Below are 27428 nucleotides of genomic sequence, written 5' to 3'. Positions count from 1 at the left end.
GATAAAAACACGGTATATATGGTGCACGCAAAATTCTGTCAGTGCGCTGTAGCGCGAGGGAAGAAAATAGGGCGAGCACTTGACCTCACCTTTTGGGATATCGTACGAGTACTGAATCATAAAAAAAACCTGTTTGAACCAGTTATCTTGTCTGCAACACTCTTGCTAAACGGGAGAATAAAATACCACAATGACGGCTCTATTGCGGAGATCGGCAAGGTGCGCACAGACAGCAATTTTGCCATCTTTCTTCGCATTCTGCAAAATGCTTTCTTGTTAGGATCACGCATAGCGGCCGATCCCGACGCTAGGGACACACAGGCACAATTTATTCCCTCTAACTTTCGTCCTTATACTGCCCTTAACGCCTGAATTACAGCGTCAGTGAAAAGGCGCCTCAAATAACATGACAATGAACTTGAAGAGCTGATTAGTGCCCTCCACTCGGCGCCCTGCAATTGAAAACACTACTGAATTCGAAATTAAAACTACACAAACAGATCGCACAACCCAAACTAATCACAGAACGTCGTTTTCTTGACGGCAAAACCCTGCAACACTTACATGACAAAGGGCAGCGGCAGCACATTCAGAACAGCCGCAAACATACCACAGCGCAATGCAAGTGCGATAACGCAACTATGCCAGGCTTCACGAATAACGTGGCCGCCATGGTCCGATAACAATTGAAAACACTACTGATTTCCGAATTAAAACCACACAAACAATTTCGCACAACCCAAACTAATCACAGAATATCGTTTTCTTGACAGCAAAACACTGCAACACTTACATAGCAAAGGGCAGCGGGAGCACATTCAGAACAGCCGCAAACACACCACAGCGCAATCCGAGTGCGCGGACGCGACGACGCCATGAAGACGCGACTATGCCCGGCTCGCCCGGCATCACGAATCACGTGGCCACCTTGGTCACATGATAACTAAAGAGATAGAGCGAGTCATATGAAGTCGTTTTCAAAACGTATTCACCCCTCGTTTTTAAGCTGCCTGGCTTCCAACGTTATCCAAACGTATTCACCCCTCGTTTTTAAGCTATCTTGTTTGGAACGTCTTTGATGCGTCGATTTTGGTCAAAAATCCGTTTCAGACGTTGAATCCCTTAATACGACGTTTTCAAGACTTTGTGTGCTACCTGGGTAATGCATGAAAACAGAATACGGCCCAGGTGTATGACGAGCTGAACGACATGCGGCGGAACATTGTCTGCATTGCCCTGCACCACCGTGTTTGTTCTAGCGATTCCAGTATGGCTCTCTTGTCACGTTTTTCACGTCGGGGACAAAGTTAACCGTGTTATAGGTCTGTTCAAGCAGAAAACTAAGGCTGCCGGCATTTAATGGGACTTAAGTTCTTCAGCGCCATGCTAAGATAAAAAAAACACTCTTTTATTACCTTTTTTTAACACCCGTAAGACTGCAAGAGCTATCGGTGCGTCGTATGACACTGTTTATGCAATTTAACCGCGACAACACTTGCGAATACATATCTTTCGGCCAGCAGAAGCGAGAAGTAAGCTCGAGAGATTTTAGCGGAGCTACTCATAGAGCAGAAAATAAAGTGCTTCTACGAAAGAAATAAAGAATGTGTTTATGTTTTCTCGGCGTGTATTATTTAAGCACAATTTTACGTAATAGAAGAAATACATATAGGAATTCTACATTGCATGTGTGAATTCTGGAATAGGGCCCGATAATGGACACATGCCTACTGACCCTTGAATTGAATTAATGAATTATGGGATTTATCGTGCCAAAACCACTTTCTGATTATGCAGCACGCCGTAGTGGAAGACTCCGGAAATTTCGACCACCTGGGGTTCTTTAACGTGCACCTAAATCTAAGTACACCGGCGTTTTCGCATTTCGCCCCCATTGAAATGCGGCCGCCGTGGCCGGGATTCGGTCCCGCGACCTCGTGCTCAGCAGCCCAACACCATAGCCATTGAGCAACCACGGCGGGTGACCCTTAAATTGTTTAACCACCATAACATACCTTCAAGAAAATAAAATCAATTTAAATTAGGCGGTTTTACGTGCCGAAAACACGATATGATCAAGGGGCACGCCGTAGTACGGGACTCGGGAATAATTTGGGACTCCTGGGGTTCTTTAACGTGCGCCTAAATCTAAGCACTGCGGCATATGGCGCAGCATTTGTTAGCATATACAGAGTAAGCGAACAATCGGGAAGGCAAAATATTTGAATATTAGGAGAATCACAACTGCGCATAAGAATGATGAGCAATAACTCCGTCAAACATGTCTGTGTCATTCGGAAGCACGTATAGGACGACATTATAAGTAGCGTGATTCTGTGTGCATGCTTTCTTGTTCGAGTACGCAAAACAAGCTCACTCGTGTTTTGATCATTCGATCAGTGAACAATCAGCTAGTGTCCTAAATGCTCCTTTCGTGGAGCCAACATCTTTCACATATAAGAAGAGAAACCAAGAGCTCATGCGAAAAGCCGCGACATTAATCAAAGAAGACTTCACTTTAATATTCACCCAAGTACTTTTTTTTAAATTTTTTTTGCAGTGTACCAGCATACCGCGCACAAAGTGAGCCGCTAACAAATTTCAGGGATAAGCATACTCTACTTTTCTGGTGGGACCAGAAAGAGCGATTTCGGCCAAGAATAAAAAATGTTGCCACCAATGTAATTGCGCTGAAGCCCTTTTGAGCCTTTTATGGTTAAATAAATATATCATAAAATTTAAGCAACAAGCACAAACACGCATCATAGTTTGGTTAGCTACCGCTACACAGATGTCGGCGTAATTTCGAGGCCGATACACGAGGTCGCACTTGCTTAGGCATGTTGGCAACCTTGGGTCCTATAGCATGCAACTATTCCAATTTGCTTTTATTCCAATCTCCTGACGTAAAATTTACGTAACCAATGACGTAAGCATCAGGCGGTGACCTGCAGCGTTGTCTGAAAAGGCCAATCTAAAGTTTGTATATAGGAGCTCTTTTTCTTTTGTCTTCAAAACTAATAACATTGCCTGCATTGGGCGGTTTTCCTGATCTAATTGGCTGTCAAGAAGCGAGGAGTATGCTCAAGCAGAGAGGGTTTCGAAGGGGCCAAGCCAGCGCAGTGAATATAGATAACCACGCAAGGGCGCAGGAGTCCGCGATTGGTCCGATTCCCCTTACTTGTCTTGAGCTAGGTGGCTGGTCGAAAATCGCGGTGGCGTGCAACGGAAGGCTAGGATTGGACAATAGGTTAGAAATACCGCTAAAACAGATACTCAACAAACACTTGGCAATGAGATGCCGTATACGTAGCGAAAGTCTCAATAATGTTATACTATCAGCTAAAAACATTTATTATGCGGAAATAAATCCACGCTCTCCGAAAGGTGCGAGTAGCCAGTGCCTGAGCACTCGGCGAGCAGCCACCTTTTATTCCTTTCGGAACGGGGCAGTCTCCGGCTATTCAGAAAGCAAATTCAGTTTTCTTCTGCATATTAATGCATGTTTAACGCGGTCAGTTTTCGTGGTTTTATGACGTTGCGTGGCAGACAGGCAAAGTGGGCGCTGCGCCAAAGCGTTTGCCCAATAGCAGAGAGCTAACGGCAAAATGGCGTCGAATAAGAAATTGTGATTTTTCATTCGTTCGGTGTAATCACCCATCATTAGCGTCCGCTCGTCATATCAGATCGGGAGCTATCGCGGTTTTGTGACGTCACGTGACCGATAGGTGTCCTGCGAGTGGCCCAAAAATGACTTGATCAATGGTGGAGGGCTGACTGCACAATTTGAATGGAAACGTTTGGAATAGCTTTATGTTATAGCGCCGCTTATTGCGATCTTACTAGACTCCTGGTAGCTTTGCTCTCCGCTTCATCTACGCGGTCTAGATGCGTGTACCCCTGCTTAAGAGGCTGGCGCAATGAATACCGGCCCAGTGGAATGAATGCCATAGCTGAACAATAAGACGAGCCGCTTCTTTTAAAAGGTTCATAAACAGACTGAGGCCAACGCTGTACGGTAGTGTTGCTCCGTTTTACACTGGAGGCAAAAAAAAATGTAAGCGTAGAATCATCTCCGGTAGTTATCTGAATGATGCGTACGCATTTCGTCGTAACGTCGTGGCGTAGCGTGGCCTTGCGCTGGTGCGTTTAGTACAATCGCGAGAACGACCGCGAGAGAATCGCGAAAGGGACAAGCGTGGTTTCAACGCCTAACTCTCTAGTGACACCCTGCACGAGAAGACGCAGGAGAGGCGAGTGTAGAAGCAATGTTAACTCGTGTTATGGAGAGCCCACAGCGGATGTGGACGTGTGGTGAACTGACGAGGGAGACGTAGGAAATGAAGCAAATGCATGCAGCTTAGCCTGGAACATCGGCATGGCGTGGTTCTCGTTGTTGCTTGAGTTTGGCAGCGTGTTGCTGTAGTCACCCGGTCTGCGCAACGCCGTTCATTTGTTTCTGGCGTAACCTGTGATCACGCCTATACTCTGCGTTCCTGGGTTTCCGTTCTTCTTCACTAAGTGGCTCCGCTCTTGTTGGCACCATTACGGTAAATGTGACAGCGCTACGGCGACAAGAACTGCCGCGGAATGCGGCGCCACGTGACTAATGAGGCAAGCAAACTACTGCAAGTGGTTGCTCAACAGTTCTGGTGCGTGCCGGAATGTGCTCGTCACGTGGTCACAGAGACGCGCTCGTGCCACTGATGGCGCGATCGTCGTGCCGGGTGCGTTTGTCGCGTAAGGTTACGTTGGCGGCACCAGTGCGTCGAACCATCGGTCGCAGAATAGCCGCAGGTTGTTCTCGTCAACGTGAAGTAACATGTGCGCGCGCTCACGCTACGTCGGAATATTTTTAGCCTTATAAAGGGCAACTCCGCTGTTTTTAAAACCAGATAAGACAGTCATCATTTTCAAGCGGTATTGACCGTCCTGTCACCGGTAGGGTGGTGCAATTTGCATACTAATTCAACAATAATATTAAGTGACCCTTACATGAGATACCCAAACCGAAAGGGTTGTCTGCCTTGTGGAACGTCACGATGAGTCCATGACGCGAGATCCTACACTAACCCAGTGTAAACACGCATGGCACAGTGTAAACGCGTGCTAGACACGCAATACACGTGGCGGTAACGACAAAGAACGGGCGCTGATGGCTGATGATATCTCTTAATGACACAAGTAGATTTTGCAGTTCTTCCGGACTAGGCAGCGTCGATTTCAGGCAGCATTTCAACAACAGTGGCGGCGTAGTCTCTGATGTCGGAAACACATGGTGGCTAGTAAAAACACGTAAGTAGAGAAGTCGCAACAAACATTTAAAATTCATTTTCAGCAAACCTAAATATCTTGCAGCAATACAGTTTGGCACCGGTCGATAACGAGAGTGCAAAAGCGAGCGTATAGTGCAGCTCTTATAAATATCAGTGGACACCTAGAAATAGCCAGAGTTGTCCTTTAAGGTTTTCCAACCGTCACTGTCGCAGCAGAGGGAAAGGCCGACGCACGCACAGACACCGCCGCGACTGCCTCAGCGGGGAGGAAGAGAAGGGGGGAATGCGCACACGAAGCGTCTTGCTCGGCGAAGGAAGACAGCCCTGGCGAGCCCACGCCAACCTGAGGCCGTCGAGCGCGCGGTGGGGCACGAGGCGAGAATGCGCGCTCAAAGGCCAACGTCTTTTCGCGGTTGCGGCCTTCAAGCGTTTTATTGCGACAACAATTATATGGGCACTCCAGGCGCATAACTGCCGTAGCCGTGAGGGTCCGTAGTCCAAGGGCGACAAAACCATCGCCTAGCGCCGTATGATGTATATGTGGGAACGAAAGCGTTCGAGGGTGAGCAGGCGATCGCGGTTCAAATCAGAACCTCGCATGCGGCAGCGAGGAACGCTAGCCGGAAGCATGCCCTCTCCTGATGCGCGCGAAGCACGGGGGTCAGGCGAGGGAGGGGTGGCTGTTCTCCGGTGGCTGCAAGGGTGCGTCGATGTCCTCCTCGCTCACCGCTCCGAAGAATGGAGACAACCACGGCGGCTACTACGGCGTTAGTCACGTGAATGGCGGACGCCATGGGGAACCAGCGCTGGATAGGCGGCGCGTCGAAAAGAGTGCGTTGCACGCCGCCCTGGCGACGAAACGCGGCATATCCCTGCCGCTCGACCAGACGACACACATGTGCGCGGCCGTATTATAGTTAGTATGTTTCCGTTTTCGCGCCGCATCAAGTGGACAGTTTTCGTAAAGAAGCTAGCGCCATCAAGTGAAAAAATGACGAAAGAAGCTTTTTAAGCTTTATATATTTTTCACAGTGTGTCGCGGCGAGCACGTGTGTTTCTTTAATGGTTGCGCGTGTGCCGTTGCCATGCGTGCGGGGCAGCCTGCCTCGCAAATCTAGCAGCTATGGCTCCGGTCGTGCTGCGGTATGGTTTCGGAAGTATTAGTTGGCCTTAAGACTTTCAATATTTCTCTGGCTAGACATAAAAAATTCAGATGTTACTTCGCCACAGCAGTCAATGGCGAAGAAAGCTTTATCGCATCAGCTGACTCGCGCAAGCAAGGGTTTGAGTGCTCCGCTGCTGGATCCGTAACAACGCTGGCTACATTTAGCAATAATTACAAAAACTTACCGGATGCATCTCAGCGCCGAGTCCTCATCCGCATGCGCATTTTAAATAACACATAGGTGGCTTAGTCGCGCGTGCGCCGGCAGTATGCGCACACAACGCGTATTACAAGGCAGCTTCCCTTCCACATAATTCTTGGCAATTAATGGATAATATTTACTTTTCGTATCGTTCGCTTCGTGCGGTGGCATTGGAAGGGGCTTGGCGGTGGTATTGCGAAGGAAAACTGGTTGGTACATATATGCCGGATGGTGGCACATGCTATTGCTCATTTTGTTTCCGACGAAATGCCGACTGCAGTCATTCTGCTGTTTGGTACTGGCTGCCACGGCTGACCGTCTTCACTGTCGAATAAACCAAGCACACACGCGAAATTCGATTTAGAAACCAGCCCGACACCGCTTGACAGGGCGACAAGACAGGAACTTACTGCGCTCGCCTGACTGCTTGGATCCAACGCCGCCTCCGTTCTTGTTCGTAGGGTTTAGATGGAAAGACGCAGAAGGATACATCCTTTCTCATCCCGACGTAGTTGCGGCACTTGTATACGCAACAGTATCGTCGGCATCCTTTTGTTTTCCTTCGACTTTCAGGGCACGCAACGCCACTACCAGTAGCAATTTTCGTCCGCGGGAGCGACTGAGTTGTGAACGTTCTGACCGCCAGGGCGGCGCTGTAGGTGTAGTGAAAACTCCAGCGCTGGTTCCCCATAGACGACGCCTTTGACGGAAGCCGTAGGGACGCGTTGCCGGCGCTCGTGTGTCTTGAAAGCGATCTGCGACGTGGCGCAAGTGGGCACCTGCACGGGCCTCGCCTTCAAAGCGATCTTTGATGTTTGTAGAGTGCGCGTAGTGCCGGTAGCTTGGTATGCGCTGTGCTTTCGACGTTTTGTTTACGCTGAAGCGACAGATGCACGAAGATAAATTCGTTTGCCGCTGCTGCGATTCCTCACTCCAGCATTTTGACAGCGAGTTTCCGCGCTAATCGAGCGAGATGGGTTCATGTTTAGCTGTAGGCGCGTTACAGCATGCTTGTTAAATTAATTTAGATAAATTACGTTGGCGGGCTTGTTGGTTTCAATCCATGATAGAAGGTGTAAGCGCGACTGAACAACGACGCAGAAAGCAGACGACACACAAAGACAGAGCTGTCTGTGGATGTCTGCTTCATTCTACGTCCTCGTTGAGTCAGGCTTACATATTGTATCATTGCTATTTTCGATAGTAAGTGAATGTTTACAGATTATATACGGTTGCTAAAACTACTCTCCTTACCTGGTACAGCTATCCACCAATTTGCTATCGCAATCGGTACTTCCCCTTTCGGACGAAACTGCGCCATTTTTTTCAACCGTTGTGGGCGGCTTAGCGTACTTCGAACTTCAGGGCAGTCGCCGTGGCTTTGGCGACGTGACACAAATTATTCATCACATAGGCGAGTAGTAACATCGCCCAGTCTTCGCAGCGTTTCTTGCCTTTTACATAAGTGGTCAATGGTTGGCGATATTCTTTCTCTTTGCGGTCGAAACATGCTATACAACAAAACTAACATCCCTTGAGCGAAACGCGCTGGTCATCTTTAATAGTGAAGCACATGTTTAGTCGCTAAAGCTTTCGCGCACATTTTTTTTTATCTTCTACGCGCAGGTTCCACGTGCGACGACTGAAGGACAGCGTTCACAAGGCAGCACAGCGTTTCGCCAAACAAGTGGACGGTGAAGCATGTCTGAATCCTCGCAAGCTCTCGTCACCAAACCTGCACCCGACAGGGACAGCATCGACTGGGACGCACTGAACATCCCATGCACTAAGAAGGATGGTGCCAGCTGCAGCCTAATGAAACACCGTCATGATTTGAACAAGGTCTTTCGAGGTGCTTGCCTAGAGCTTGGGGAAGATGGGCGAGGAGAGAGCAGAGGTGCCGTCCTAATCGAGTACAGCCAAGCATGCGCTTGCGGGTACGCTCAATGGGGCCCTGAGGAAATCTCGCGCATTGTGAGGGCACTGGATCTAGCCGAGCGTCTACTCGCGGAGCATCGCTGCATCACAGCGATAAAATTCAGGCCCATTTTGATGAGTCGTGCCTCGATGCGTTCAGCAATAAATGGCAATCGCTTTTTGAAAAGCATTACCGTCTGCCGAGCAATCGTCACCGCGTCACCTCGCGACGAAGATATCTTGCTGGAAATCCTCAATCCTATGCCACAGTGTGGAAATGTCGGCCTGAAGGTCAACGAGTTCGATGAGGAATGGCCACGCGTCGCAGCCATGCCTGGAAGGTCATTCGGCTTAGGCATCGATCATCTGACAACACTCGACGTGTCAGCTGTTCACATCACAGGAACCCATGCGTGTTGGCTTATCCGGGAGCTCACTGAAAACAAGAGCATCACTCAACTGCGTGTCTCACACGGCGTGTTCGGCTACCGCGACGAAGACTACAACGCGCTGTTCGCCAGATACCTCGCCAAAGAAGACTGCGCGCTGCGAAAGTTGACTCTAACGTCGGAGGACGCCTGTTACAGAATGCTGCCCCTGAGGGAAATCGTCGATGCACTCTGCAAGATGATTAATTTGGAGGAACTCAACCTAGATATCGTATTGGCGCCCGTAAGATTGTAAGTATTGCTTATAATTGCACTACGAACCGACGGTACACCAACAGGGCATCTCGAAGCACGTATTCGCCCTGTGATGCCCAAAATGTCATTAGTAACACTAGAACTATCATATACGTAGTGTCAAATGTAATTTAATGGACGCAACTTAACGTAATGCCTATAATATTGCATTTCATGCGCTGTAGCTCGCTTTTGAATTGCGGAGAGTTCAGCGAACAAATCATTATTTGTATATTTGACCCACAGATAAAGTTTAATTAAAATAGCAGAGATTTTTTTTCAACAAGATCAGTCCTCATGGCTTCAAATAAAAGCGCACATGTTTTTTTTTTTCCTTTCTTCATACAGAAAGAGGAAACAAGAGCTAAAGGCCATTCGGCCTGACAGGGGCTCTTGCTCATAAGTGCGTTCGGGTTACATGATGATACGATGTACAAACAAAAAAGCAAATATAACAGGAAAACAAGCAAGTACGATATACAAAAGACAAATAAACAACATAATGTGTACATTATACAATGACTACGTCTAAAAGACATTTATGCTTCAGTTTTTCTTTGTGCAATCACATTACCGCGCAGATGAAGGAATACATATATAGTGCATTATTAAAAAAAAATTAGTGCGAGAGCAATTTATGTGTAATTAATTTGATAGTGTATGAGTAGGTTTTTTATACCTTGCTTAAAATTAGGCGCACAGAAATCAATTTTTTGTTCAACAATGTTTAGTAGCCTAGGTATTTGATAGTTTATATCCTGACGTCCGTAGTTAGTACGCGTGAATGGTATTTTCTTGACTTCATAACGTAATGGATATCGAAAAGAAGTGGGTATGCTGACAACATGGAGCCTGTGTTTTTTTATATGAAAGAGTAATCTATAATAAAATACTTGATTTGCTCGGATCATTAGATGTTTGTCGAAGAGATTGTGTGTGGGTAAGTCACGCGGCCTACCATGGTAGTTTTCAAAAATTCGGAGTACTCGTTTTTGCAAGCTTAATAGCTTATCGTAGTTTTTTGTTGTAGTTGTTCCCCAGATCAAGACACAATAAGATAGCTTCGAGAAAAAAAGGGCAAAGTATATTGATTTCTTTAACCATAAAGGAATTAAATCACCTATTTTGTACATACAGCCTACTACTTTGCTAAGATCATTGCAGAGCTTATTGACATGATTATCCCAGGAGAGGTTTTCTTGGAATCATACCCCCAAAAACTTTTGCGTTGTTACTTGTTCTAGCCTCTTTGCTTGAAATAGAACAGTTATATTAACAGGCAGTGGCTTGTTTATCGGTCTAAATATTATATATTTGGTTTTATCGACATTCAATTGTAGTTTGTTGATGTACAGCCATTCAGATAATAAATTTAAATAATCATTTATTTCTTTTTGTATGCATTGCAAGGAAGAATTTGCAAAGAAAAGATTAGTATCGTCTGCGTACATGATTATATTAGGTGAGGAAGAAATGTTAGGAAGGTCATTGATATATAGATTAAATAATATAGGACCAAGTATGCATCCTTGTGGCACGCCATTCTGTATCTTGAGAAGTGAAGAAGTGGCCTGATTATATGAAACAAACTGGTAACGATCCGTTAAGTAGCTTCTCATTAACTCTAATGCTGCACCACGTATACCATAGTCATAAAGTTTGCACAGAAGTACACCATGATTTACGCTGTCAAAAGCCTTACGTAGGTCCAGAAATAAGCCTACCGTGTATAAACGGTTTTCTATATTTTGCAGTATTTGATGTTTTATATTTAAGAGCGCATCCTCACATGATTTATTTTTTTGAAATCCGTACTGCGCCGTACTAATAATAGAATATTTCCTTAAGAAACCTTCCAGTCGAGTGCTTAAAACAGTTTCAAAAAGTTTTGAAAAAAGAGGTAGTATAGATATGGGTCGGAAGTTGTTTACACTATGATCAGCACCGCCTTTATGAACCGGGCAGACTCTGGCTATTTTAAGTTTGCTAGGAAAAATTCCGGACTCAAACATTTTATTAATAATATGAGCTAATACGTTAGAGATGATGTCAGACACATATTTTATAGGAGATGCCATGATACCGTCGAAACCTGTAGCACTGTTAGATTTAAAGTTTTTGATCACGCTCTCTACTTCGGTTGGTGTCACCGGAAATAGCATTAAAGAATTTTGAAGAGACGGTTTCACAGTATGCCCTATCTCTTCTGGATCTGCTGCAGAAATGTTGCTGCAGCATTGAACAAAGTGATTGTTTAGGATAGATACGGCTTTTTCACCCGAAAGAGTGCCGTTATCCGAAGCTATTTGTAGGTCTTGAGGGCTAGCCTTTCCTCCAGATATTTTCTTAATTTCCAGCCAAACTTTTCTTGGATTCGTATATATGCGCGAGAACACCTTCTCATAATATTTTTCTTTTGCCTTTTTTAATTCTGAATTTACTTGGTTACGGTACTCCTTAAATTTGGCTAATTCATTCATGTCTCTGGTTCTAAGGAATGTATGGCACATTTTATTTTTGTTTTTGATTTTTGTAAAAAGCACTACATCTATCCACGGCTTTCTAATTTTTTTGGGTCGTTTTGTAGCACTATGTTGCGGGAAGGCTATGTCGTAGCAAGTGATTAGTTTATCGAAAAATGAATTGTATGCCTTATTTGGGTCACTTTCAGTTAGTTCAGATTCCGAGTTTTTTTCCCCAATAAGAGAGCGAAAATAGGCTAGCGTCGTTGTATCTATGAGACGGTAGGAATATACAGGCGCATTATGCTTGTATTTCTGTGAACAAGGCAGAAAACAAAAAATTGGAAGATGATCGCTTATATCAGAGGACATGACACCAGCAGTCACAGTGGAATCATATACATTAGTGATACAGACATCTAATAAGGTTTGACTGTGTGCTGTAACCTGTGTTGGCAAGGTTATAATATTCGAGCATGCGTAAGAGTAAAGCAACTGATTATATTCTCGTGTTGTTGTATTTTCAGCCATCATATCTATGTTCGTATCACCTAGTATGGCAAACATTTGGCCGGTGCCGCTGAGATAAGCTAGCAGGTTATCCACAAAGGAAAAGAATTCTTTTTTGTTCCCACAGGGTGGTCTGTAGACTACTGAAAATGTTCCTGCTTGAAGACGAATACTGAGGCATTCAACGTTGCGAATAATTAGGGAGAAATCTGCAATTTTCTCCGAGTACAGATCATTTGTACATATGCTGCTAGACCACCACCTCTGGCGTAGGTACGGTTTAGTATGTGATGCCTGTAGTTTTCGAACTGTATTGGGTAGTCCTTATCAGATATCTACGTTTCAGTAAAAAGAAGAACGTCGGGATTAGTGTTGGTGCGTTGAAACAATTCTTCAATTTTATCTTGTTTATTTTTTATGCTTTGGACGTTTAAATGAAAGATTGAAATATGTTTTTGCAAGCCCGCAGATATATTTGTAAATGAAAGGTAATCATGATATAAAGATTTATCGACTGAAGCCATATCTGGACTTAAAGCAATAAGAAATAATTTGACGGAATAAAGCTAAATATTAGGTTATTATCTTGCTGATATCTTCAGTGCTGAAAATATGCAGAATAGGAGATGTTTCATTGCGCCTTGCCATTACTTTCCCTCCAGTGGTCCAGACATATTTCCAACCAACCTCATTCTTCCTTTGTTTCGCAGCACTTAGTAATTGTTTACCTTGTCTCGTCAAATGCTCATTAATGAATATAGGACGGTCCTCATCAAAGCCAAGCATTGTGGCATTAATTTTTCCCTTTCGCGATTTAGCAAGAAAACTGTTCCTTTTGAGACGGCGCACGAATCGAACAATTATGTTTTGTTCATTGTGTTTCACTGTCGGTACTTTATGGCATGCATCAATGTCGGAATCTTGCACTTCCTCTGCAACAAGTTCGCCAATCTTCTTTATTATAGCTATTGGCTCAGCATCAACAGGAACACCCTTGATTTCCAGGTTGTTGGAACGCTGGTACGTTTCAAGCTCCTCTAGTTTCTGCGTTAGCTTAGCATTTTGCACTTTAAGTACCTTGTTTTCTGTTACAATGGCATCGATCATTTCTTTCAATGCTCCTAAGTCCTTAATTTCCTGTTTCAGTTCTTTTAGATCATCTAGACTTTTTTTTATCTCTCTGAGTTCATCAATAATCTCAGCGCGCAATTCGTCCACAGCTTTTTTTGACATGAGGCTTCTGGACTATGACACTATTTCACGTTTGTAAAATCTAGAATGCTTAAGATGCAGCTCGGCAGCAGTACATAAATTTGAGCGGGAGAAAATCGAAAATGTATAGCGCTCACCTGCAAAGCAGATAGATTTTAGTTGTGTGCTCAAGTTGCACTGCTGCCGAACTGCAAGCCTGGTCGTCGATGCGCCGCTTTTTAAACCAGCCGTGCTGTTCTGCTGCCCTCTTGTGGCAGAAAAGGCGCCCAGGGAACCACGTGGGTGTGAGATGGACGATACAAGGCCAGGGCGATGAAGCTCCTCAATCTTGTAGGCGTCACCCCACTGCTCCACGTGCGGTAAATCCAGCGGCGAAAGCGATAGCTGCAAAGCAGATAGATTTTAGTTGTGTGCTCAAGTTGCACTGCTGCCGAACTTACACTGGGTGCTTGAGCGAACACTTTCAAAATTTTTTAAAGGTTGCCTGAAGCTGATAAATCAATTCTAGTTTATGAGCCGGTCTATTCCAAGCGGCGGAAACTACTTGCACAATAGATTGAAATGCAAAATCGACTTATTAAGAATTCATTGATTATCTTTCTAGTCGATTATCTTATGACCCATATTGCAATTTACAAATTCTAGCAGTGGACTTCGCAAGGAGGGTCCACTTGGAACAAATTCTCAGGACGACACCCGTTTCGAGATATAAATCGGAGAAATGGAAAAATGCATTGCGGAGAAATGCATCTGGCGTTCCAGTTACTTGTCTGCTTTAGTGCAAGAAACAACCTTTCGTTAAGAATTTAACTGGAATGATAATGCATTTCTTGGCAAAGTTAGGAAAATTATACCTCGAAATTAGTGTCATTTTGAAAATTCGTTCCTGATGTTTCCACCTTGCGAACTCCACGGCCACAATTTTTAAATTGCACTAGGCGCTATAATGCGATTAGTTAAGAACTTAAGTAGTGAATTCCTATTAATTTTCAGTCTTGCGTCTCAATTTTTTGTACAAGTATTGTCCGCCGTTTCGAATAGACCAGCTCATCAGTTGTGATATCTGCCAAAGGCATCCTTTAAATATTTTTGAAAGTGTTCGAGTGAAACATACTGCATTTCCGTGATGTCGAACTACAATTAGAAATTATGTGCCTATGAACGCGATTTACGTCGCAGCGAGTTTAACGGTTTTCTTCGACTTTGTATTGTCATTAGTTCAGATTGCCATTGGTGTCGTGTATGCAAGCTCCTGTTTTATTCGTCACTCTAGGGGACAGCAGTGAATGGTCATTAGACAAAATTGAAGTTGCTTTCAAAAGAACATGAAAACGCTCCTTTTAAGCGAGTAGAATTACGTATCGTTTTCAAATGACCGGTGGTAATTGCGAAGGGAAATGGTGAACGCGAGCAGGGAAAAGGCCACACTTGCTTCTGGTTGAATTTTGTGCCGGAACCTCTGCCCCTCATTTCGATATGACCTATTGGATATCAGATTGCTTTTATTTTCATTTGCGCTTTTCCATTGACGCGATAGTTATCGAGATCTTGTGGATCTTTTGGAATACAGTGTGGTCCTCAGTTGTTCAAACATAAGTTCTCTTCTACACCTTCAGAAACGTTGATTTCTGTTTCTTGCATTAGAATGCATTGGACCTCTAAAGAGCTTTTTCCTTGGGGCATAATTTTTCAACAAATAGCTTTTTTTCTCCCCATGTGTTTCCAGCATGAGCACGGTCACCCTCTTCGCCGACGTCATCACACGGAGTGCCACACTACGGCGGCTGAGACTACCTTCGACGTCATGCGAATGCATTGCGACATTCTGGGATTCAACTCTCCAGTTTCCGGATCCCCAAGCCGCGAAATGCATGGAGTCCTTGTGCCAAGGCCTGCAGAAACAGAACTCGACGCTCAGCCGGCTCTGCATCGACATGCGGAGTTTCGGAGAAGCAGAGTGCCACGCCTTCTTCCGGGCAGTCGCGAAGAACAAGACACTGAAGACGGTGGTCGTCAACACCTTGCCCTGCATCGACAGACTCGACAGGGTCTCCAGAACTATACGAGAGCAAGGACTCGATGACCGCGTTGTCGTCAAGGGACACTGCGAGCACGACAACACAAGGCAGCTGCAGCAATGCCCGCAAATCTGCAATGCAACCATCAATAAGAATATTCGAATTGCCAACATCCCGCGCTCGATAGTCCCATCCTTACGTGTTGTCAGTGGTTGCCATCAGATAACTTCGCTGCGGGTTGTATGCTATAGCTGCGAACGCAATGAATATTCCGCCTTGACAGAATGTATAACGGGCTCTACCGCGCTCACTGAGGTAGACATACACCTGCTTCCCATGTCGGTCCTTAGGACAAGCCCGGAGCTTCGGGAAGTGGAGGGAGAACTGGTGTCAGCTCTCGCTTCTAACACCAAGCTAGCCAGAGTCAACCTCATGGGTTTGCAGCTGTCCTGCGACGATATGAACGTGCTTGCGCGAGGCGCTAGCAGGAGCCTCAGCCTCACCGAATTCACCACGACTCCTGTGTGCGTCTATTACAAGGTGTATGATAAAGGCAGCTGTCCTGTGCACGGGACCCAAGAGTTCCTCGAAGCAGCCGACCACGAGGACGGTGCGCTGGCGGACATCATGGTATGACTATGTCCTAACTATTTTTTTTTGTCTTTCGCCGTAACAAGGAAAGTGATAACCTACTAAAGAAAGCGCCTGCAGGCGACTGTCCACATTGAATATTCTAGGAATGTTCCTAGGCGAAATTTTTGATTGTCCTTAGCATACCGCGTCATAAACGCCACCATTATCCATGATCTGCGCATGTGCACTGATACTAATAACGTTGCTTTGAAGACTGTGAGTACTTGCAAATTTAGACAAGAATGCTCACAAGAATGCTCCAGGCTACAACAAGGCACAGACAAATCTACCTGTCATGCATGACTCACATGTTTTCTGAATGATGAACTTGCCAGAGTTCCCTGTGGGAGACTCCTTGGGACTTAACGGAATTAATCTTGGTACTGACTAATCAGTCAGTAAGCTTTGCTTGGTCGTTGCCGCAGAGACTGCAGCACACTGCGCCTCTTTATGTCTGCAAATTTATAGAAATGAAGTGCATCGTTAAGTCTCCCATATGTAAAATATCTTTTCCGGCACTTCATCCAATTGAACTTGACTTTCCCCTTACGTTCACGTAAAGACGTTCGAGGTATGCGAGTCGAGCATGACCGAATCACTAGAAAGCGTTACTGCGAGAGCGGTTAAATACACGAAACTGGTTGTGGCACAACGATTATGTTTTTCTTTCGACATCCCAAGTCACTTCGTAATTCCCAGCTTCACCATTTGCCTAAGCGCGAAGAAAAAAAATTGCTACGGATCTCCACAGCTGACCACACTGGAATCTGAACTCCGTGACACTGGGGCAATGTACTTTGCAGAGTTGAACGCGCTAACCACTAAGTAATCGCGGTACATCGATGATGGGTAATTAGTGCCAGGCTTCACGCTCCAGGCTGATTGTGAAAGCAGTGCAAAATGCTCATTCCTTTGGTAGACACTTCTGCCTGGAGCGGCAGATCAGAAGGGTGGGACTAAAAATGATTCTGCGGAAAGCTAAAGTAATGTTTAACAGTCTCGAAAGAGAACAGCAGTTTACGATAGGTAGCGAGGCACTGGAAGTTGTAAGGGAATACATCTACTTAGGACATATAGTGACTGCTGATCCCGATCATGAGAGTGAAATAATCAGAAGAATAAGAATGGGCTGGGGTGCGTTTGGCAGGCATTCGCAGATCATGAACAGCAGGTTGCCATTATCCCTCAAGAGGAAAGTGTATAGCAGCTGTGTCTTACCAGTACTCACGTACGGGGCAGAAACCTGGAGGCTTACGAAAAGGGTTCTACTTAAATTGAGGACGACGCAACGAGCTGTGGAAAGAAGAATGATAGGTGTAACGTTAAGGGATAAGAAAAGAGCAGATTGGGTGAGAGAACAAACGCGTGTTAATGACATCTTAGTTGAAATAAAGAAAAAAGAAATGGGCATGGGCAGGACATGTAATGAGGAGGGAACATAACCGATGGTCATTAAGGGTTACGGACTGGATTTCGAGGGAAGGGAAGCGTAGCAGGGGGCGACAGAAAGTGAGGTGGGCAGATGAGATTAGGAAGTTTGGAGGGTCAACATGGCCACAATTAGTACATGACCGTGGTAGTTGGAGAAGTATGGGAGGGGCCTTTGCCCTGCAGTGGGCGTAACCAGTCGGATGATAATGATGATGATGATGATGATGATGATTCCATAGGCGAGAACGAGCAGCACTGCAGTGCGCGAGGATTACATAAGGTGGGCATTGGAAAACAATGTGTTCTTAACAAGATGGCGGTGGTGTCCTTTTTGCGATGTTCCTAGTATTCGTGCTCATGAAAATAGCGTCGGCGGTACAAAAGAGGCCCTACGTGACAATGAGGACGATAAACCTCTGTCAAAGTAAATAACCACCATAAAAAATCCCCCGAAATTTGAAATTCTTGGTGGAAAACAACCTGTATAGCATCGCCAATGATGATGCTCAACGGCGACGTCTAAGCGTCATGCGGGAGACACATGGTGCGATTTTCCGTGCGATCAGTCGTACGGCGCGTCGTGTGCGACTTGCCGCATGCGGCGATTCGGGACACATGGTACGAATGACCGAGCGGCGGCTAGCTCCGCCCAGAACCGGCGCCCCTGCGTGGAAGTTTGGAATGCTGCATAACTTCGAACAGAAAGTGAAAGCAAACGTATTTGCACAGCTCTCTTGTTTGGAACAAACGATGACAATATAAACACGCCCATGGAAGCACTGTAGACGTGTTTCCACAAGGCCGCGTTAGCAGTAACGGCTCCTTTGACAGCCGCCGATGGCTGTGCCGGCAGGCACAGCTCGCTCGGCCACCGAATCCGACACCGGTGGCGCTTGTGACACGATCGCCGATCGCTTGCAGCTCGTAAAACGAAGCGTCTATGTTAGTCGGCACAACGTGTACGCAGTTATCCTACGCTTATATTGCAGCACATTTGATTTCATTGGCGCCGACAGAAGCGAACGAGCATGCCAGGCGAGCTTGCGATCGCTGGGAGACCGTGTAGGCCTAGCTCGCCGGCCGTCTATCCGAGGCCGAGGGCCCATGCCGATGCGTCCGCAGCTCGTAATTAAGCGCCTAAATTCATCAGCACAATCAATGCTTGAACATTTATGTTTTTCTTAAGTGAAAATACGGTTAGTTTTCTCGGTGCCGTTAGTAGCGATGAGTAAACACGCCACTCAGGCGAGCCGCTTCGTATAGACGATTGCTGGCGCATCTGCGCTGACGGCGTCCGTTTACTATATCGCACGACGCTTCATAACATGCACTCTTTTGAGGCCACTTTATTCTATAAGTTATATCGTGTCAGAAACAAATTGCTGCTTATTTATGTGCCGCCGTCAGCGGCGAAAGAGGCCCTCGTTTCGACCAGGGAGAAAAAAAGCAGACATGATCGGAGCGGCGAGGCGCTCGCTCGCCGGCTCCGCCCCGTCGGGTCTATGACGTGGCCGTGACGTTCGCGCTACCTGCGCTGTCATTGGCTGCGGTCGCCCGACCGATGCGGCGGTCGCACGAGAATATTCAGCAAGTTGGTCGCATGCGCGGCGTGCGATTCGGCGCCGCGTGCGGGGGATTTGGTTGAGAACCTGTTGAGTGCGGCTGCCGGTGCGAATGGTCGTACGACCGATCGCACCCAAAATCGCACCATGTGTCTCCCGCATCAAACGTCGCACGCATGTCTCCAAGGGCCACACGCCGTTATTTCGCTCATCGCATCAGTTGTAGTGAAAGATGTTGGCTCCAAACTTTACTTGAAAGTCTCAGGCGGGAACTTCGAAACGAGTCACCGAGCCTTAAAACCATGAAGCGTTTTAAAAGCGCAACTACTGCTTCACCGGCGTACTACATGCTGATACAAAAGGCAAATTAATGAAGCGATGGCAGCAGATTTAAAATTGGTAATACATTTGAAAAGCCACGCTGGAGTGACTATACTCCCCAGGCACTTCGCTGTTTTCGTCCGTGTCATGGAGTGATGCGGCGAAAACGGTATTGTCTATAAATCGTGAATGGTTCGAAGTTCATGCATTGTCTATTGAACTACATGCAAAGCAGCATCTTGCCTCTTCGTGAGAAAATTATGTGAAACTTAAAACTGGAATGTGAAGAGGCATGCCCTTCGTGCGCACCCCATAAGTGAGCGATGCACATTAAACGCGCAAGTCATTGATAGACGGCTAGATTTTCTTGGTCAACAGCACCTAAGTTCCTTCCGTTCGAAGGAGGTTGCGAACTGAAGCGATGTGTAGCTCAAACGGCACACGCTAAGCGACAGAGAAATTGCCCTTGTCTGTCGTCTTCGGTGCCTCGTTTGAACTCGCTACACGTATACATTGCGTAGTGCCTCAGTTTAAATCACCCTAAAAATACTCGGGCTGATTTCTTTTCGCAGTCGCTTATGGTTACAAGTACCCTCAACGTTATACTCTCACTGCATAGCTTGCACAAAATACGGAGTCACTTTTATATGGCCGCACTTACGTTCCCATGCTTAACCTTGTCTAAATATCCCTTCTTCTCGAGGAAGCGACGTGGTGGAGGCAGCTAACGCGTGTGTGTGTACGCCAGAATGTTGAACTGTCATTGGACTGTATACTATCTGTGAATTTGTTGCTGTTGTATGTTCATATGTAATGTAACTGCGTTGGTTTGACAGTACCGATAATTCCATGCAATAATAATAAAAAAAAGAAATGACGTGGTGGAGTGCTTTGAGTACCTGACTTGTTTGTGACCGAGAGGGCGTGAGTTCGATTCCTGCTCTCGGGCACGCTTTTTTTTTTCAGCTCATTAATTTTTTTTATTAGGGTATAAATGCCTAATTTACTTAATTCCACCTTTGAGGAGCATCGGAACGAATTACAGTTACTCCCTTGAGGACCATCGGGCAGGGGCAACTGTTAGTCCCCAAAGGAGCAAGCGCGTGGGGAGTAACAGTTCATCCCATGTCAGTTCGTCCCAAAAAGGACTAATGGTTGTGGCAAATCAGTTAGTCCCCAAAAGGACTAACCTCCCTACCCCTTTTAGTCCTTTTTTTCTTAGAGTGTAGATGTTGCACTACGACGTTCTGCTAACGAACGAAGGAAATACGAACTGTGTCTCTTTTACACAAAACAAATGAAAAAACAACGATTCACCAAGTTTACCCGAAGTATTTTTAAATACTAAAACGTTGAATAGTCTCGAATAAAAGAAAAGGTTACCATTAGCCTTTGGAATAATAAGTGCGAATCTAAAGCTCTCGAAAGCCAAGCAGTTTATTAAATAAACATAGGGTACTTCGACAAGGGTGGTCTGAGAATGCTAAAGTCTGTGAGTGAAGGCAGTTCGAATTGAGTGACATGTTCAGCGTCACGTAACCCGTGACGCTGTAGGCACGTGGCTAATAAACCTTCGCGCGCTACCTAATCACATCAAGGCTACCAGATTCGATATCCTCGCCATCGGGCAGACGAAAAGGGATGTTACACATCCGACCATCATGAGCGGCGCTGCCTAACGCTCCTACGGCCCTAGATCTAGTAAATATAGATCCCCAAGTTAGCGGCCGGATTGATGTAGCACAATGTGTGATGTAGCACAATGCTGACGTTGTGGGTCCAGGTCCCAACCGTGACATTTGACGTTTTCGCCCACTTTCATTTCTCTTGTTCTTAAGTATTGTGTACATTTCAATAACAGCTAATTTACATATATATATATATATATATATATATATATATATATATATATATATATATATATATATATATATATATATATATATATATATACAGGGAGAGAGAGTATACGCGCTAGGCAAGAGCAGTACCGATTCGTTGGAGACACGATTCGCGACAAGTATTTTTTACTGAATGGTGAATGCTTCAAATTACGTAGGTCTTGACCGGGGTTAATCAGCTTAATAACCGATCGGCTTAATGCTTAATTACACCACCAAGCTATCGTGGCAGCAGATCATGGTTATCAGCTATCGTGGTTACGATCGACTGCTATCACGATGTGACAGCACGCGAGTCAATCACGTGGGATGCTTGCCTCAACTGCACATATGCCAAATTTTTCTAAACGAATGTATTGCGTACTTTGGTGGAGTGAAGAAATCGGGAAATGTGCAAGCTACACATGGAATCAGCTCGCACAGCCGCGGCTGGAGATCGCTGTGAGACGCCTTCGTCCTGCTGATGATGTAAAAATAGACTGATGATGATGATGACGATGATGAAATGGATCTTCCTGCACCCAAAATGGCGTTCGCCTATAACGTTTGTTTGCTCTATCTGGAATCCGGTGGTTGCACTGGATGGCGCTTAACCTCAAAATGCTCATAATCACGTTGCGCAGACTTTATATCGGCAATCTACGAGATTATTTCTAGGACCAAGCAAGCGATGCTACGATGGAGACGGCGCGTCATATTTTTATAGTATATGCACGGCTACCTTCAATTTCCTTATCGATTTTACGCGCTATCCACTTCCGTTCCATTTTCGCGTAGACTATGCAGAAGTGCTTGCAACGTTTTACTTTCGCAGGCTTACATTTCTTTTGCTTTACCAACCGTGGCTCATCTCTGTACACGCAGGAAGTGGCCAGGAAGAACGCATCCGCTGTCTCGTACGCTGTAGACTTCGTGCTGGGCGAACAAAATGGTGTCGAGGGTGCCCGCGCCTTCGAGCTGATGCGTGACCACCCGCGTCTCCTCGAAATGGTGATGGAAGGTGCTGACGTCACTAAGGCCGAAGCCAAGAAGATGATCCGCAGCGCCCTGGTTCGCGTCCGCAGCAGCAGCATCGACGAATTTATGACAATGACTGTCGTCGTCAAGGAGGCGGTGCAGTGCCTCAGTCATCCCGGTGCCAGGAGGCTTCAGCTCACCGACATTGGCCACGACTGCTGGCACCACATTCGAAGTTTCCTGAAGATAGCCGACGTCGTGTCACGTTGAGCCAGTCTAGGTCGGTGAAAACAATCTTGCGGCTTTTTTTTTTTTTCGCCGTGTGCATGGGGTCGGTTCTTGAAGGAATAGGTCGTTTAACACCGCACGACGAAAGTGTATGTGGCTGTCTATAAAAAAAATGAAAATAACGCGTTTTTTTCGTAGATTGCTGAAAAGGAATTCCCCAGTAACTTGCGAAGAAGTTGTTAAGTTTGTCAGCTTCCTGCTACGGGCATCATTAGCATTATGACCTAATTGTAAAGCTGAGGTTGATTTTTCTTTGTGCAAGAAATTTCCTTTGATAGTATAAAACGCGCAAGCTCAAAAGGCGCATATATCGTAAATATTCAATATCTTCTTCCATAGTATTTCAGTGACATGGGGGATCAAAACAAAATTAGCGTCCTGTTTATACCTTGACTTCTTTTCATTCACCATAATATAAGCGATAAGGACATCGCTGACCATCAGATTGGTCCCACATGGTCAGCTTTGTTATTCATAAGCTAGAAAGTGATGAATTATCACGACCTGTTATTTTGAATGAGTTGTTTTTGACACAACCTGCAGTGTGACATTGAGACGCCTAAGGGTATTCACACATTTATATAATTTTCGCTTCCTCGCTGTATACAGGCTAGAGAGTACATGCCGAAAGTCTCAGGCATGTACTATATAAAAACATACCAACAGCACTAAACGAACCTAGAACATGTTTGATAATCGCTGGTCTACAGACTGCATTAGATTTCATTTCTCGGGATATGTGTGTAGCGTGACGTCATAACGCAGAATATCGGCACAGGGGATGCGAACGTCGCGACGGTAGTATCACGTGTTCTATCTCTTGGTGCTCTCTCGTGCTACGACACAGGGCCGCGCAGTGAGTAGCTGTGTAGGACATCATTAGGCACTTTATATAACCCATTATTCATAAATAAACTTGCTAATGGCCTTCTCTTTTTCGTGAAGCCTTTATTTTGAAGGCACACAAATTACCACAAGTCAGAGGGAAAAAATGAAAGTGAAAAGGGCGAGTTTGTGGTCGTTCATACTTTTTCCTTGCTCTATGTATATAGTAAAAAAAAAGAGTCCGCAAAAAATGAAGAAAATTATAATGCGCTAACTTAAACTAACGTCAATACTGTCATCACACACAGACACAAATGGAACATATAAGGTTCAATTTAAGGATTAGAATTCTGCAACAGATATTTCATTCGTAGCTAAAGCAGAGCTTTTGTAAGCTAGAAAGTGATGAAATATCACGACCTCTTATTTTGAATGAGTTATTTTCGACACAACCTGCAGAGTGACATTCAGACGACTAAGGTTACTCATATATTTGTATCATTATCGCTTCCTCGTTGTGGTGTTAATGCTAATCAACAAATGTTACCAATATCTGCTTCATTCTACAGTGTTCTGGAGCAGAGTGTGGCTCACTGAGGGGAGAGGAAACCAAGCTGGCTGCTCCTGCTGGCGTCGAAGTGCGGCTAAAGAGAGGCTGCTACGTTTCAACTAGTAGGGCTCAGTTGTTCACTTCTTGACTTTTCCCACTCGTTACATCGCCGACCCTGGAAGCTGTTAAGAAACCACTGAACACCATTTCCCATCGCCGATGTGGAAGTGTTTCAGCGTCAATTGAATGTATTTTGAGGTGGTGGCGTTGAAGCAGTGGAGGAGGCGTCCTGTCGTTTTCCTCGTATTACTTCATGTGACATGAACGGCGATTGGAGTTTGCTTGACACGTGCCAATTTTGGAACGATGGCGGCGTGCCCATCTTTCTTTATTGACCCTGATTTCAGTGCTGAAACAAAGCTTAGATGTATATCTATCTCACCCGATACTATGTGCAGCTGTTGTTTTAATTTGCATGGTGCACTTCGGAGCGAGTGATTTGAGGCACTTATTAGACGCTAGTGTTCAGCAAAGTGATGTTCATGGTTTTATTGCAGTAAACAGTAACATGGGATAACGCGAACGTGCGTCTTTCATCACATCTATCACCGTGCGTTCGAGTTCAGAGAGCAATCTTATACTTTCGCATTACCCTGTCCGTAAAGTGTCAACTGTCACGCATTCAGAGTTGCGTTGTACAATTGTAATCCTCATGCCTGATGAAAGTAAGAAATAATCCATGCGCTACAAACACTGAATGTGAGAGACTGGAGGCAAATACTCTAATGTATTAGAACTGGAACGTGACAGAGTTTTGTTTATTTCCCTCAACGGATTCTCCTTTCCTTTTAAAGCACTGTATTTAAGTTACTTTTTACAAAGGGGAGAAGTCAAGTATACAGCACCACGCACTCGACATAAACTGTCAGGTATAGTCATATTATCGCACTTATTACCTTGGTATGTAATGCTACATCGACATTCAAATGGCGTTTCGTTCTTAAACTAGATATATCAGAGTATGTGTAGTTCCGATCTCAAACCACGCGTTGATACTACTATGGTGGAACTGAACGGACACAATTAGCTTCCCAGACCGAAAACAGTAGTGATGATAGGTACAGCCACGTATCGAGATTGCCTAACTCCATTACGATGACATATTCACAGTGGATGTTGACGGCATGTAAATGGGGGGCGGAGGGCAGTGAAGGACTAGGTGCATTGACAATTTTACTAATTTTGCCACTGTAGAGGGAGTTTCATTCACACAGGAACCACTCACCTTGTGTTAGAAGCAGAATGTCATAGCCACAGTGGGGGCACGTGAATAAACTGGAGAACAAGTTCGTTGTCGACAGATTTGCGTTTTTGTTGCCTGTAAGTAAAAATTGCAATAAATGAGCGTCATGGAAAAAAGACTGTTTGTGGCCATTTAATAAATAAAGTACATGCTGTGTATACAAGAAACGCAGAAATTTAACACTCCCAGGGTTAGTTTGGCAGCAAAGCAAAAATACCCCAGAAAGTGGAAGGCAAAACGGCGCCTCGGTAGCTCAACTGGTAAAAGTATCACTTGATCTACTTTCATGTCCATTGATTTATCATGTCTTTATTTCATTTAGTAAGTACAAGCGATTTGCCCTATGTTGTCTTTGTTGGCTTCTTATGATATGGTTAATAAAAACCGGGCCTCTCCGTTCCCTTTCTTCTCAATCATTACAATACGAGGGTCTCGAATCCGGTGACATTGATGCCTTTAGGTAGCTTGTGTGCGTTTATTGGGCGACTGCCATTGCCGAAATAGATCATGTACTCGTGACGCCTGCGACAAAACGGATGTTCCACATCCGACGCCTAGGTTCGCGAGTGATGGCGCTGGCTAACACCCCCAGGGTTAGTTCTAGCAGTAAACTGCAGAGAGTGAATCGCAAACCGGGGCCGCCGCAGTAGCTCAATTGGCAAGAGCATCGCATGTTTGATGCGAGCACATCGGTTCGCATATCACCTGCGGCCAGTTCTTCCTCATACACTTTCATTTCCATTAGTTTCTCATTTCTTTAATCACTAAGTGTGTAATTTCCCCTACGTTGCTCTTGTTTCCTTGTTTGTTGCCTTATGATATGGTCAACAAAAATGAGGCCCCTCGGTTCCCTTTCTTCTCGTTCGCTATATACATATGGAGAGAGAGAGAGAGACGTGAAGGAGAGGGAGGAGTGGTTGTTTTCCGGGAAAGAACCCCCCTCTCTACCCGAAATAAGTTTCTCGCTAAGCCACTGCTTTCGTCCGCTAGAGCCGCATTTGTCGTCGGCTTCCCACCAATGCCAGCGTATCATTGATATCGGACTCTCCAATCCCTGTTTACAGCATGTTGAATGAGCGCGACAAGATCATCGAGGCATATCAGAAACCTGTCACTAAGAAATGTGCCACAGCGTTTTGCGCATTACCACTATGCTATAGGACACTCAGTCCAGTAAGCTTCCCGTTGCACTAAAGCAACTGGTACCATAGAGATTGGTTGCCAGTCACTTTAAATTGTTGTTTTCAATCTTTTCGGGGCCTGTTGAGGCGAACGAGTGACTTTCGTGATTCGTAAGAGAAAAGGCGATGACAGCGGTAGCGTTGATTACACGAAGTGCAAAGTTCGCAGCTGTAGTGGCAGTATCAATTGGAGTAAACATAGGCAGCATATGTAAAAATGAGCTACTATACACTAAGGACCCTCCGTTGAAAGGTATTACACAGGGGGGATATGCAACATCGCTAAAGGTAAAATGTGACAACAATATGGAAAACAATATAAAAATGAAAGCGAATGTCTTTCTTGGCGAACGCCACTTTTCCGTATCGGTTATGTTTCAAATCTCTTATCTGGGCCGATCCCGGAGATAGTGCAAATCCGGGCCTAATAAAATAGCATCATTTTCAGGTTTCAGCTCTGTTATTGTTTCGCACTTCTAAAATTTATGTCTCAAAGGTATTATGCATGCGCTGCCGTTGTTTTGTTTCATGGATTTGTTTGTGGGCTGCCATTCTCAAAATTCGTAGGAATAACTTTGTCAAGAATGTAATCCCTGGTTTGAGCATCTCTCAGTCAAGGACCGAGCATGTCTGATGGTGTTCTTAAAGTCCTCAAAGCAGCGGCTGATAACAGATACGAACCTGGCACCCATATCTTCCCAGAACGTCAGATCAAACTGAATAGGTAACCAGACAGGCCCTGGGACCGAGCCACGCTTCATGGAAGATTGTGTTCCCTTCTCTTCATCCGCTGATGGTCGGGCGCAAAGACGGTCAGCTACCTCAGGTGGAACCTGAGGCAGCCCACTAAGCATTGTACGAAATCCTCGAGACCCAAAATCTATTTGCATAGTCGTACGGGCCATGTTTTCAAAATGCGTTACAAAGAGGGAATAATCACGAGAGGGAGGCGACGTAACACAAAGTGCTCTTGGGGCCACCGAACCGAATGCATTCGCCTGTCTAAAAAACGAGTTTCTTGCAAAACACCG

General features: G+C 45.4%; 2 protein-coding genes and 1 long non-coding RNA gene across 3 annotated transcripts in view; 2 read left to right on the top strand and 1 right to left on the bottom strand.

Annotated features, from left to right (window-relative positions):
• Positions 1-27428, top strand: part of LOC139052842 (uncharacterized) — a 136101-nt gene that overhangs the window by 37805 nt on the left and 70868 nt on the right. The gene's annotated exons all lie outside the window — the stretch shown is intronic.
• On the top strand, positions 8285-24067 carry LOC139052843 (uncharacterized). Its single transcript, XM_070529991.1, has 4 exons — positions 8285-9240; positions 15154-16075; positions 22158-22530; positions 23933-24067. The coding sequence occupies exons 1-3, from the start codon at positions 8345-8347 to the stop codon at positions 22518-22520; spliced, it is 2181 nt and encodes a 726-aa protein (XP_070386092.1). The 5' UTR covers positions 8285-8344; the 3' UTR covers positions 22521-22530; positions 23933-24067.
• The window catches only part of LOC139052844 (uncharacterized), a 30586-nt gene continuing 16835 nt past the window's right edge, over positions 13678-27428 (bottom strand). The window contains exons 2-3 of the long non-coding RNA XR_011510085.1: positions 25199-25291; positions 13678-13811 (exon numbers count right to left, since the gene is read on the bottom strand). This is a non-coding gene — a long non-coding RNA (uncharacterized lncRNA). The remainder of the gene's footprint in view (positions 13812-25198; positions 25292-27428) is intronic.

The sequence above is a fragment of the Dermacentor albipictus genome, unplaced genomic scaffold, assembly GCF_038994185.2.
Source record: "Dermacentor albipictus isolate Rhodes 1998 colony unplaced genomic scaffold, USDA_Dalb.pri_finalv2 scaffold_39, whole genome shotgun sequence".
NCBI classification, from domain to species: Eukaryota; Metazoa; Arthropoda; class Arachnida; order Ixodida; family Ixodidae; genus Dermacentor; species Dermacentor albipictus.
This window is presented reverse-complemented; position numbering and strand designations above follow the sequence as displayed.

What these genes read in the sequence shown, in the direction of transcription:
- LOC139052843 (XM_070529991.1), top strand. Translation starts at nt 8,345, where the DNA reads ATGTCTGAATCCTCGCAAGCTCTCGTCACCAAACCTGCACCCGACAGG. An exon ending in GTATTGGCGCCCGTAAGATT is followed by an intron (nt 9,241 to 15,153) that starts GTAAGTATTGCT and finishes ATGTGTTTCCAG; the next exon opens with CATGAGCACGGTCACCCTCT. An exon ending in GTGCGCTGGCGGACATCATG is followed by an intron (nt 16,076 to 22,157) that starts GTATGACTATGT and finishes CTGTACACGCAG; the next exon opens with GAAGTGGCCAGGAAGAACGC.